We start from the raw sequence: 13,626 nt of genomic DNA on the forward strand, positions 1-13,626 counted from the left end.
TCCGGTACGGGGGCAACACTGAGGGTTGCGATCCGTTGCCAGACATGGAAAAAGACAAAAATAGACAAAAAAAAAAACAAAAAAAAAACCAAACCAGCCACTCAGAGCCCTGGGTCCTAGTCAGCTCTGCAGCCCAGGACAGGCCTCTCACTCTTTCTGGGCCTGAGAGGTCTCATCTGAACCAGCCCAGTTTCATGGAGCACTCAGTCTACACCAGGTTCAATGCTAAGCACTTAGTATGCATTAAGGTGCCAACCCAAGATCACTCAGCTAAGAAAGGGTGAAGCCAGAATTTGAACCCAAAGCCCTTGCTCTTAAATGCCCAGGCTAGGCCTCTCACAGCTAACATTCTCCCAGGAATTCTCATGGAGACTTGTGAAGTCAAACCACAGACCTGTCTGTGCAGTGGCCCTTCCTGTTCTATGCCACTGTCTGTAACCACCTGAAAAATGTGCAGTAAGGACTGAGGTACCTATCAGCTTCTCCTAGAAGCTTGGCTAGGCAGGGCCTGGAATTCTCAAAACATTGAGAATTGTTTGGGTTACCACAGACAGCCTGCCTGCTGCAAATCTGAGGTACTCAGCCCTGGGGGGGGAGGGGGCAGTGCCTCGGGCAGCCTCTGTTTTCACAAGCTTGTCCAGGTCAGTTTCTGACAGGCTCACCGAGGTGTTTGTGCTTAGCTAGGGTGGCAGAATGGGGTGTGGGTGGAGGGTGGGTAATACATGCAGGATTATATGCGGGACATGCGGGTAGAGTGGGCAGCAGGAAGCAGGGAAGGGCAGCTCTGGGACCCTGTTGGGTTTAGAGACCCTTCTGGAACTGTGGGTCCCTTCTTGGTGCAAACCTTATACATTCTGGAATCATCAAGCTCACGCCTAACATGGGGCAGACAAGCCCCTGCCCAGGTGCTTCGTCATCATCACACCATGGGTAAGCGTGGACAGAGCTACCATGTGCATTTGTGGTGAGAGAAAACACTGCATGTGGTCAGAGGGTCCTAGGTTGAAATCCAGTGCTGCCACTCACTTGCCCAGTGACCCTGATTAGCCACCTCTGCTCTCTGAGCCTTAATCGTCATTCCTGTAAAATGGGGACATTAACATTGCCCAGCTATCCCCAGCGTGCTTAGGTGGGTCATATTTGCTACAAGCCCATGGTCCATGGTAAATACTTAACAAATGGTAGTGACGTCTATTCTTGTTTAATAAGGAGGCCAGTGATGACCCACTAGAGGCTAAGAGGTAAGTGAATTCAACTAGGGCCCAAGTCCAGGCTCCTGAGAAGCCCTCACGGCAGAGCACTATGATCCATTTCCCTGAGACTGATGGCATCACGTAGACCTCATGGAGCCTGGGAACCTGATGGATCATAGACCTTTACCCTTGACCACATCCTCCATCCCTTCAGACAAAGCTGGGACTGCAGGAGCCCCTCAGAGCAAGCCCTGGGGGGGAGCAGCCCATTCCCCCGGCCCCCTCACCCGGAGCCACTGCTCGGCCTGGTCCTTGCTCTGCAGGCCCAGCACGATCACATCGGCGTTCATCGGCGTGATCTTGAGCTTATGCTCCTTCTTCCGTACTTGCTTCTCCTTGTGAACCACACTGCTGCCCAGCAAGTTCACGTCCAGCTGAGGGCTGTGGTCCTTGGAGGATTTGTAGCACTGGAAGTAAAGAAAAGATACGCTACTTTTCCAGGGGTGCCAGGCCTAGCCGGGTTCTGCCAAGGAGGGGTCACTGGACACTGCAGGACCCACCAAGATCCCGACTTTATCCAACAGGACTAGGAGACTGGATGCCCCAAAGCAGGCCCCGAGCCTGAGCTTCAGATCCCAGCAACTCCTGTTCTCAGCATCAGATTGCTTCCCTTCCCAAGCCACCTCCTCACTGGCCTTGGCCAGGGATGCTCCTGGACCCTAGGAAAACCCAAGTGGTTCCAACTTGCTCCAGGCCTGGAGGGCTCCTAAAATGCATCCTCTGTGGATAACTTTCACTTTCTGCCGCTCATTTGTATAATGGGGGGTCCTTACAGGGTTGCTTAACAGGGTTACCCAAAATAACATACGCACAGAGCATGACATGATGTAACCAGTGAAGCAAAGGTGTTTATAATAATTCCATGGAACTTCAAGTCAGGACATTAAACTATGAATTTTAATTTAAAATAACAGGAAACAGGATGATTGTCAGAGTAATATCCTCTGATTCCTTTATGGGTCCTGTCTTACAATCAGTAACTCAAAATACGATAGCTTCTGAGAACATTCCTAGGGTTCTCATGCTGCGTAGACAAAAGCACTAGCTGGAATTGGGGTTGGGGGCTGGGCTAGGGCACCCCTGACTGGAAGGACTAGGGAACAGAAAGATGTGGCTCTCAAAAAAAGGTGTACAGGATGGAGTGGGGAAGGGGAGACAGTGGTAATCCCAGCCCCCTTTGAGAGCCTAATGGATACTACTAGACCTTTCTAGTTCAGAAAAAGCACGTTCACCCACACACGCACAGTTCTGCCTACCATTTCAGGTTGGGGGAGACAGTGGTAATCCCAGCCCCCTTTGAGAGCCTAATGGATACTACTAGACTTTTCTAGTTCAGAAAAAGCACGTTCACCCACACACGCACAGTTCTGCCTACCATTTCAGGTTAGGGAGAGGTTAAAATCTCCTGGTATGAAAAGGCTCTAAACTCTTAGTATCAGGGACAATCTGGTCCTCCCTGCCCTGCCCCCGCCCACCCCCTCCCCCAGAGGAGAGAAGGGGACGACTGACCAGAAGCCTGGTGTCCCTGATGACACAGAGCTGCTTGGCCCACTGCCCCAGCCACTTCTTGCGCCACAGGAAGGCGCAGATGCGGGCGTCACGCATCAGCTCGATGCTGGCCTCGGGCGAGGGCCACTGGTGCGGGGCTGACTTGCCCTTGCTGCTCTCCTCCTCGTCGTAGGACTCNGCGAGGGCCACTGGTGCGGGGCTGACTTGCCCTTGCTGCTCTCCTCCTCGTCGTAGGACTCGTAGGAGCTGCTCACAGCCTCACCGTCCTCTGCAAGGAAGACCGGCCCAGTCAGGGCCCCGCTGGCCAGGAGGGCAGCCAGTGGCCCAGGCCTCAACACACTGGCCTGCCCGTGCCCCTGAACCAGCCCCACAGCCTCCAACCAAGGCCAGGGCTGGCTTTCCTGCCCCCAACCCCCCTCAGCAAAGCTCCTGGGAGGCTGCCTCTTGCCGCAAGACAATTAACTTAAAACCACAAGTCTTTCCCTTTTCCTCAAATCCTGTCATCTCAGATTCCACAGACCCCCCCGAGGAGACCGAAGGTTTGCTCTTGAGAGTACTCTGGGCCTCTGTTTCCTCAACTGAAGAATTGGGGAGGGGGGGATGTTTCCAGGTTCTTCCAGGCCTGGAACTCTCACTCTAAGGGGTCGGGGAAGAGAAGACCACCTGGGCCCTGAGCTGTGCACCCAGCAGGCCTCTCACCTGCCCACCTGCCCACCTGCTCTGCCTGGTTCTGTCCCGCGTCAGGGGAAGGGGACTGTGGCACCTCAGAAATAAAAGGCCAGGTCAAAAATACACTCTTATCCTCCACAGGCTCTCTTCCCTTTTCCTCTCTGCTGAACACCTTGCACACACTCAGCTCCTTTCGCTTGTTCCTAACTTAAACCCGTCCTCTACCTCTGGCAATCGGCCAACCCCACCATGTTTTTGGCATTTTGAAAGAATCCCAACACTCACCAGAGCACTGACTTTACGCATACTCCACCTGCGTCCATTTCTACCTTCTGCCCCCACCACCCTGAAAGAGTTGTTCTATTCTCCAGGCCTCACTGCTCTATTCAAGGCCAACAAAAATTATGTGAAGAAAAGCAATCACCTCTGAAAAAATGAAATCTCCATCCTTGAAGAGCAGGGCATGGAGAAAAAGGAACCTCAGGATCCCCGGTTCAACCCCCAGATGAGCACAGGAGTCCTGTCCATTGTAACCTTGCTGCTCTTCCTGGATTCCCTGGGGACAGGGACTCACCACCTCGTGATCACTGGACACTCCTTTCCATTCCTGAGCAGCTCGAATGGTTAGAAAAGGGGCCCACCCTCTACCCTCTACTCTCCTGTGATGTCTACACAGCAGTCTTTGTTCTGCCCCCCTCCTGACTCAGATTGAATTATACTCTTTCCCCCCCATGACACCCTTCAGAAGAGGGACAGTCCATGGGTCCCTAAGGCCTCTCAGAAGACTCCAGAAGCCCCTTCTCCTATCTGCACAGCTAGGGTCCTGCAAGTAGGAAAACAGAACCGTAACTTGAATTGGGATATAGAAAAACTGAATGAGGCCATTGCAAAAGTTATTCTAGCTACAGTGCCAATGAAAATCTGTTTTATTTTATTTTAATATTTCTAAAAATAACACCTTACATATTTTAGTATCAATTTTCCTTCAGAGCAGTGTGCTGCTACTTCTCTTCATGGCTTAATAAAGAAGTTGCACAGTTTATAATTTTATTAAATGTATTAAATAAGGAAAGATTGAAAACAGCACTGGGAGACAGTATAGGAGCTGCTCACAGCCTCACCGTCCTCTGCAAGGAAGACCGGCCCGGTCAGGGCCCCGCTGGCCAGGAGGGCAGCCAGTGGCCCAGGCCTCAACCCACCGGCCTGCCCGTGCCCCTGAACCAGCCCCACAACCTCCAACCGAGGCCAGGGCTGGCTTTCCTGCCCCCAACCCCCCTCAGCAAAGCTCCTGGGAGGCTGCCTCTGGCCGCAAGACAATTAACTTAAAACCACAAGTCTTTCCCTTTTCCTCAAATCCTGTCATCTCAGATTCCACAGACCCCCCCGAGGAGACCGAAGGTTTGCTCTTGAGAGTACTCTGGGCCTCTGTTTCCTCAACTGAAGAATTGGGGAGGGGGGGATGTTTCCAGGTTCTTCCAGGCCTGGAACTCTCACTCTAAGGGGTCGGGGAAGAGAAGACCACCTGGGCCCTGAGCTGTGCACCCAGCAGGCCTCTCACCTGCCCACCTGCCCACCTGCTCTGCCTGGTTCTGTCCCGCGTCAGGGGAAGGGGACTGTGGCACCTCAGAAATAAAAGGCCAGGTCAAAAATACACTCTTATCCTCCACAGGCTCTCTTCCCTTTTCCTCTCTGCTGAACACCTTGCACACACTCAGCTCCTTTCGCTTGTTCCTAACTTAAACCCGTCCTCTACCTCTGGCAATCGGCCAACCCCACCATGTTTTTGGCATTTTGAAAGAATCCCAACACTCACCAGAGCACTGACTTTACGCATACTCCACCTGCGTCCATTTCTACCTTCTGCCCCCACCACCCTGAAAGAGTTGTTCTATTCTCCAGGCCTCACTGCTCTATTCAAGGCCAACAAAAATTATGTGAAGAAAAGCAATCACCTCTGAAAAAATGAAATCTCCATCCTTGAAGAGCAGGGCATGGAGAAAAAGGAACCTCAGGATCCCCGGTTCAACCCCCAGATGAGCACAGGAGTCCTGTCCATTGTAACCTTGCTGCTCTTCCTGGATTCCCTGGGGACAGGGACTCACCACCTCGTGATCACTGGACACTCCTTTCCATTCCTGAGCAGCTCGAATGGTTAGAAAAGGGGCCCACCCTCTACCCTCTACTCTCCTGTGATGTCTACACAGCAGTCTTTGTTCTGCCCCCCTCCTGACTCAGATTGAATTATACTCTTTCCCCCCCATGACACCCTTCAGAAGAGGGACAGTCCATGGGTCCCTAAGGCCTCTCAGAAGACTCCAGAAGCCCCTTCTCCTATCTGCACAGCTAGGGTCCTGCAAGTAGGAAAACAGAACCGTAACTTGAATTGGGATATAGAAAAACTGAATGAGGCCATTGCAAAAGTTATTCTAGCTACAGTGCCAATGAAAATCTGTTTTATTTTATTTTAATATTTCTAAAAATAACACCTTACATATTTTAGTATCAATTTTCCTTCAGAGCAGTGTGCTGCTACTTCTCTTCATGGCTTAATAAAGAAGTTGCACAGTTTATAATTTTATTAAATGTATTAAATAAGGAAAGATTGAAAACAGCACTGGGAGACAGTGAATTCTCATATTGCTGGTGGCAATGTAAATTAACACAAGCCTCTCGGAAAGCAATCTGTTGTTTCAAGAGCCATAAAAACACCCATACTCTTTGATCCAATAAATTCCAGCCCTGGGAGTTTATCCTAGGAAACTAGTTTTTTAAAAAGAGGAGAGAGGATGTTACATGCATTAAGATATTCATTCAAGTGCTATTTAACAGTCAGCAGAGGGGAGTTGGGAAAGTGAAGTTGATTTTGTCTACTTAGGAGCATACCATGCAACAATAATCAGTTAAAACTCTGAAATCTAGTCTGCAGCTAAATAAACTCCCTAAGATATGATAATTCAGGAGAAAGCACAATTAGAATTATATAGGCAAACAGATCAGTACTGTAAGGCAACACAGAGAACTCAAAATAGTTGATTTGGTAGCGTGGTAGAATCAGGGTGACTTTTTAAAAGTTTTCTTCATTGTTAGTATTGTATTATCTGTCCAATAAGTGAAATAAGAAGCATGATGCAATGTAATTGGGATTCTTCCTTCTTCAGTAACAAAAATTAACAGAGGGAGGCTACAGAGTTTAGTGCGATGAGGCTGGGTACATCCCAGCGTTTTGGCTTCTGGGGTTGACCCACGTGCTTCATGGAGAATTCTAACACCTGCCCGTCCTCCTCCATGCGGGTATCAGGAAGCTAACTGAGAAACAGCAGCAAATCATAGCTCCTGGAGTAGCTTGGAGGAAATTTAGAACAAATGAATCAATTTTATGTATCCCTAAGAGGGATCATAGCACACCATCAATGTAAGATATTCTTAGAACAGATACTTGGCTTCCAGGGAGTGTAGGGCAAGCCAGAATGAAAGGCAGAATGCTCAGACAATCCCATCCCCATATTTGCCGTCCCCAGGTGGACTGTACCCAACTGTGTCCTGCAGGAAGTCCCTGGGAACCAAGGACAGAACCATGCACACCGTGGGTCTTTCAGTCATGTGTTCCAATGCCACAGGCAGGGGTCTGTGGAAGACAGAGTAAGTCACTCCTCTGAAAGGATGGCACATGGGTGTGCACATGCAGGGCCCATGCACGAGGATGGGGAGAGGACAGTGGCCATGTCAGAGCATGCACCCATCTCTGAGAGCCAGGCAGCAGGCAAGGGGTCACTGTCATTCCAGCTTTGGGGACAAGCAGTACCCAAGGTGATCGTGGCATAAATGACTCCTTCAGGCGCCTGCACCCATCTGGGGACTCCAGTGGGGAGAAATCTGCCAGAATGACCTGCATAATATTCAGAAGCACAGACAGAGTCAATAGGAGAGAGACAAGACGAACAGAGGGAACGCCCAAGTGCAGAGACCCTAAAAGATAGACCTGGCTGTGGCTACATAGCTGCCTGCCCACCAGAGGCATCTGCTTTCCCGTCAGTAGCGTGGGCTTGTAGGAGGGGCCACAGCCCAGCCAAGGACATCATTTCCCAGCCCCTTTCACATGCAGACATGACCTGTCACCTGGCTGGTGCTTTCCAGAAGCAGATAGAAGTTCTCTGCTTTCTCCTTGCAGAGGCTTCTATGGCCTTACAGGGTGGCCGAGACAAACATGGAAAGAGCCCAGGTAACTAAACCTCATGAAAACCAGTAACACCCACACTAACCTGCTCCATGAGAGGAAACAGATTTTTATTGTGTTACTGTCAACTGAAATTGGGGGTTAGTTGTTACAGCAGCTGGCATTACCCCAGCAAGAAAGACCATCCGCAAAGTACCTGGTGTCTGAGGCAAGCAGGACAGACCTGCTATCTACAGTATAGGCCATCAGGGCACTTGCTAAACGTTTGCTCGCAGAAAGGAACCTGACCCAGTGGAGCAGCGTGGGGACACTGCTGACAAAGCAGGACAAGAATCCAAGCAACTGGTCTTGTGCCAGAAGTCAGCAAAATTGCCGCTGGCCAACCAACTACAGCAAGATGCTGGGGTCCCAGCTGGCTCCTTCCACTGCAACCTGCAGTTGCGCTGCTCAGACAGGTGTGGGGACAGGCGGGAAGTGCAGACAGGCAGCCGACACTGCAGGTGAGGCCCTCCCTCTGCTGAACACAGCTGCTTCTCCCGAGGCATCCCCAGCCTTCATCTGGGCGGGAGGGTCAACGCGGTCTCCCTACCCACCCGCTATTTATTCCCCAGCTGGGTTTTCTCCATCTAGAAGCTTTCCTGACCCACTCTACATGGAGAGTGCAGGCTGTCCTTCTGATGACCCCTAGGCCTGGCCACCATGTGAACTCACAGGTGAGAGACAAACACCAAGAAGCCTGGTCTTCTGACCACTTGTTTGTGTCGAGATGAAGTGTCTGCCCCACAAGCCAGGCTCCAGGAGCGTCTGGGAGACATGTCCTGGCTGGCTCAAGCCACACCCTAGAGAGACAGGCTTAGGATGCACCCAGGTGCTCACCGCATGGGTGAGTCACTGTTTCCACCTTCGAGATGCCTCCAGACAGCAGCACCGCACCCTCAGCTCTGGTCTGAAATCACAGCCTGGCCCGGTGACTCGGCAACACCTCCATGCTCAGTGGGTTGAAGCTAAGTGACGTCTGACCACAGTGCCAGCCTCTTAGAATAACCTCAGTACCAACAGGCCTTCACCTCCCACACAGTTCCTGGGGCCGGAGGCAGCAGGTGAAGTGTGAAGGAAGAGGAGGAGAATCCCATGTGGTTCCAAGTCACCGGTCCCATCTCATCCCTGGTCCTGGGCTTCACGGAACCACCAACGCCCCCTTCAGTCAAGTTCACTTCCACCCCCAGCATCCCTCACCTTTTACATTTGCAAATTGCTTTATGCTTTCAAAGTCTTTACACTTACAAAGGAAGGAAAGAGAAGGCAGTAAGAAGGGGAGGACCGGAGTCAAGCCGCCCTGCAGACTAGGGTTACAACCATCTCTTCCAGAACATTTGGGGCCTTTCTGTGTAATAGAACCCCAGAGGGTTCCAGTGTGAGCCCTGCCTGCACAGCTCATTCACACGGTGCCCGTTCACACAGTGCTCTTTTAATACCTAAATTAGGACAGTCACTAAGTAACCCTCCAAAAGCTCACAGTCTCATTCAAAGAAGAGCCAAAGTCCTTGCTGTGGCCTGCAGCCCCTTCTGTATCCCCATCTCCTGTCACTGTCCCCGCCTCCCCTGCTCCTGCCATGCTGGCCTCCTTGTTGCTCCTCAAACAGGCCAAGAATCCCCCTGCCTCGGGGCCTTTGCACTTGCTGTGCTCTCTGTCTGCAGGCATCTGCCCAACCCCCTCCCCACTTCATCCAGGAATCTGCTCAAGGTCACACTATCAGCGAGGCCTGCCCTTTCTAAAATAACACTCCTTCCCTGACACCAACCAGCCCCTCCTCTGTTTTCCAACCTAACACTATCACCACCAGACACATCCTATGTTCATTCACTGTCTGTCTCCTCTCACAGAATCAAAGTGCTGGGACGCTGGGCTCCAGACCCTGACACATAGTGGGGGGCACAATAATTATCAGTCCAGTGAAAGGATGGGGAAACTGAGCTCAGGCTCAGCCTGACCACCATTTCCACTGCTTACCAGGGCCCTGTGCCCTTGGCCAACACACCTCTCCTCTATAACCTTTTGTGCTGAATTCAGCAATTTCCAGGTGAGAATGCAGAAAATAGCAGGTGCAGGAAACCTGCTCATTGTTTGCCATCCCCGGCCCCTCCTTGCAGGTGAGATGGGTCTGCTGTGGGTCTCAGTTTCCTATTCAGACTAAAGGCCAAACGTTCTGTGGCCAGTTCCCAATCTGGGCCACAGTCTCTGGTCACAGCAGCCTAGAATGCCCTCTGCCTTCCAGCCAAGATGAGCGAGCTGGTCACCGCCAGATGAGTGAACACCAACCCCTGTGCAGGAAGCAGCTAGACCCCCTCCGAGCCCCGACCAGTAGGATGTACCATTGAGGGACCTGTCATACGGCTCAGCCTCTTCATAGTAACCCTCAGGAGACTCGATCTTTGGGATGGCGAGCTGCTTCCGTTCTGGAATCTGTGGCATGAACAGATAAAACAAACATTTTCAGATATGACAATATCTGGGGGCAACTTATAATTAACCCTTTGGGTGGAAGGAGGGGGTGTCCAGGAGAAAAAAAGTCCAACTGGACTTGAAGCAATCTCGGCAGGTGGAACACCATGAGTCCCATCAGTCACCCAGCCCCCTGTGTGTGGTGTGCAGCCAGCCGAGGGACTTGGGTGCATTTCTAAGCTGCTGAGCCTCAGCTTTCTCCTCTGCAGGGTGAGGCTCAAAGCCTCCCATGACACACACAACACATCGTTACACACATGGCGTGTGATGCACTTTAAGGTCCAGATAGTGTCGGGCTGTTGTGGAAGCTATTACAGCTTTCAAATGGAACATACTTTCTAAAAAGACAAGGTCTAATCAATGGCACATGGAGGAAGAGGACCAGGTTTCTAAATCCCAAGCTTTTGCCACAATAAAGTTTAATCACTGGTTCAGCAAATACTGGACGGCTCCCCTGTAGCAGCTGCGAGGGATGCGTCCAGATATCAGGAGTCCGTCCTAAGGAAGACTTAGCTAGATGGTGAATTGTCAACAGGTCCCGACCAAGTGCATTGTTAGTAGTGCTTTATCCGATAAGGTCAGAGTTCTTCCAAAATTAGAGGAGGGTAAGAGCAGCATCTAGGACCAAGGAAGGATGCCCCGAGGACAGGATCTTTGAACTGAGTCTCAAAGACGACCCCGAGCCTCTTACGTGGGATGGGTGGACGTGTGTAATTTGAGTAGAATAAAGAACATATACATGAAACCATTCACTGTCCCTCCATTATTCCACTTGTACACTGGGCACTAGACCACGAACAACAGCCTTGTGAACTATAGCGCGGGAAGAAAAAAAGGGCGACTGTTGCAGTAATATGTGACATTGGTCATGCAGGTGTAAGTGCCCACGAATGTGACTCTCCAGTGTCTTCCTGAAACATGAGACCCCTGAGGAGGGCCACGGGAATATGCGTAGAGTTGAGAACACAAGCGGCACAATGTGAAGGGCATTCCCGCTCTCGGTTCTGAGAAGTCCTTGTGCTGGACGCTGCAGGTCTGGGCCCCCAGGGAGCTCCAAGTGAAAGCACCAGAGGGCTTTAAGGGAGGGAAGGTGGCAGGGGGGGATGACAGAGGAGGTGGCCAATGGAAGGACCCCACAGGGTCCCGAGCTCAAGATGATCCCTGAGCCTTGGGGATTCCCTGCTCTCCTTTTTGAAGGGCTGGGGGTGAGACTTAGGGATCCAGAAACCCGACCTTAGAAAATAGGCCTATTTTGGGGGACCTCTGAACAGGTAGCTCCTGGCCCAGAATACGGTGGGAGGACAATCAGCCTAGGCTCAGCCTCTGTGGGACAGTGCCAAGCCCAGGATGCAGGAGTGTCCATTCCAGCTTCCCCCAGGGAAGAAGGCAGCATCCCCAGAGCCAAGTCTTGTGTGGCTTGGAGCCTATAGTCTATTTACATGGACCCTAGAGTTAATGTAACTTGGCTTAAATCCAGCCTTTAGGACTTCATAGATTTAATTTTGAGTATGTGTCTGCCTCTCTGAGTCTTGGCTTCCTTCTCTGTACTTGGGTTGTTTTGAAAATTCAATGAGATAAAACATGACGATGTTTCTACAGAGCCTGGCCTAAATGAAATATGAGGAGGCTATTGTCATCGTTGCAGAACCAAATCACTGGACCTACAAGCTGAGACAGATCTGTGTGAACAGGGTTGGCCCTAATGGGGTGTCACAGAGGACAGGCCACAGCCTGGGTCCTGCACCAGATACCTTCCAGCTAGATCCAGCCTCATTCTGACAAAGCTGGTAGAAGAAACAGAAGTGGTCTCTGAACAGCATCTGCCCCAGCAGGATGCTGGACCCCTCCCCTGAGAGTGCAACACCCCTCAGTGCACAGGAGGGACTGGAATCATCTGGTCATTTCCTAAGCAGACCGGGGCTGCTGCAGGAGACAGGTGCATAGCACCTCAGGCCAGGCACCTTCCTGAGGGAGAGGTATTTGCCTCCAGTGGGCACACAGCCCGTAGCTGCTAGGGAATGACCCTCATCTTTGCTGCCACTAGCCTGGTAAGATGTCTCTTGGCCATTCCTGGTGCCCTGGCCAGCCAGCAGCCAGAGAAAGGGCTGCCTGTGAGACCCAGGCATGGTCCTCTAAGAGCTGGTTTCTTGGGGTCCAAGGGGAAAGTTCCCTCTCACCTTAGCAGCCACAAGGTCTCCTGGGGCTCACACATCCTGCTGGCTGGGCCTCCAGCTCTAGCCTCCAAGAAGCCCTGCTCCAGGTCAGGATTCCCACAATTAGAATAGGACAAAGGAGGAATGAACCCTTCTGCAGGGGCTCCCCAGGAGTCATTGTCACCACAGGGTCTGTCTCTAGGGGCCTATCATCCTGTCTAGGGTAGAGCACCAGGCACTGTTTTGTCAGTCTCCCAAACCTCTCTGCAAAATCTACTGTAAATGGATCAATACAGACAGGCAGTGTAGGGCAGAGGTGAGGACCACACCATCCAGGGCCAGGCTTGAATCCTGACACCCGCACATCCTAGCTGTGTGCCTTGGATTGAATTGTGTCCCCCAAAGTCCACGTATAAGAAAGTCCCCCATAGTGACAGTGTTAGGAGAGTGGGAAATCCTATATGCTAATTGAAAGGTGGGGCCTTGAAGAGGTGATTAGATTGTGAGGACCATGCATGAGTAAGTGGATTAATAAACTGATGGTTTAATGGTGGTTGTGGGCATGGTTCATGGCTTCAAAAGGAGGAGTAAGGAGTTAGTTCTCTCCCTCTGCTCTGCCATATTCTGCCACATGAGATCCCTGTGTCACTGTCACTACCAACAATGCGTTCCCTGGACTCAGGACTTCCCAGCCTCCAAAACTGTAAGCAATAAATTTCCCTCTCTTATAAACTACACAGTTCCATGTATTTTGCTATAAGCAACAGAAATGGACTAATACACTGGGTGACTCTGTGCAACAAACTTAACCTCTCTGGGCCTCAGTGTAAAGTGGGGAGACTAGAAATATCTGTCACATTGGGTGTTTAAAGGATTAAATTGTGCTCAGCACTATTAAATACTCAATGAGTATAAGATTTACTAAACTAAAAAGATAATATGTAAAAAGAACTCAAGGGAGAAAAGTTTCATGTATATGTCGGGGGAGGAAGGGTGCAGAGGACACATTTGGGCCTGACCTGGCTCAGCCCAAGCTCTGCCTCGACTTGCTAAGGAGGAGCAGGACCGAGTCCCAACTGGAGCAAAAGATTAGTGCCAATGTCAAGTAAATGATGAAGCCATCTAGCTAACAATTCAGAAGAGCCACATACTTACACAGACATTATCGGAGGCCAAAGGAGAGAGATCCTCCTCTCGCAGGGTTAAGGAGAAAGGGCTATTATCTTAGTTATCATCACCATTATGACAGTGAAGATTATGAATATGAAATAAAGATGGAAAAGAGATTTGACTTCAAAACCTGATTTTTTTGTGACCGGTAAGGGGATCGCAACCCTTGGTGTGGTGTCACCCGCACCGCGCTCA

General features: G+C 51.0%; 1 protein-coding gene across 1 annotated transcript in view; it reads right to left on the reverse strand.

The window, feature by feature from the left end:
- The window catches only part of AFAP1L2 (actin filament associated protein 1-like 2), a 44,686-nt gene that overhangs the window by 16,926 nt on the left and 14,134 nt on the right, over positions 1 to 13,626 (reverse strand). Inside the window, exons 4-7 of the mRNA XM_008587367.1 lie at positions 9,979 to 10,069; positions 4,527 to 4,558; positions 2,763 to 2,936; positions 1,481 to 1,660 (exon numbers count right to left, since the gene is read on the reverse strand). Coding sequence (XP_008585589.1) covers positions 1,481 to 1,660; positions 2,763 to 2,936; positions 4,527 to 4,558; positions 9,979 to 10,069 — 477 coding nt within the window. The remainder of the gene's footprint in view (positions 1 to 1,480; positions 1,661 to 2,762; positions 2,937 to 4,526; positions 4,559 to 9,978; positions 10,070 to 13,626) is intronic.

This window comes from Galeopterus variegatus, unplaced genomic scaffold (genome assembly GCF_000696425.1).
Source record: "Galeopterus variegatus unplaced genomic scaffold, G_variegatus-3.0.2 Scaffold4352, whole genome shotgun sequence".
Taxonomy (NCBI): Eukaryota; Metazoa; Chordata; class Mammalia; order Dermoptera; family Cynocephalidae; genus Galeopterus; species Galeopterus variegatus.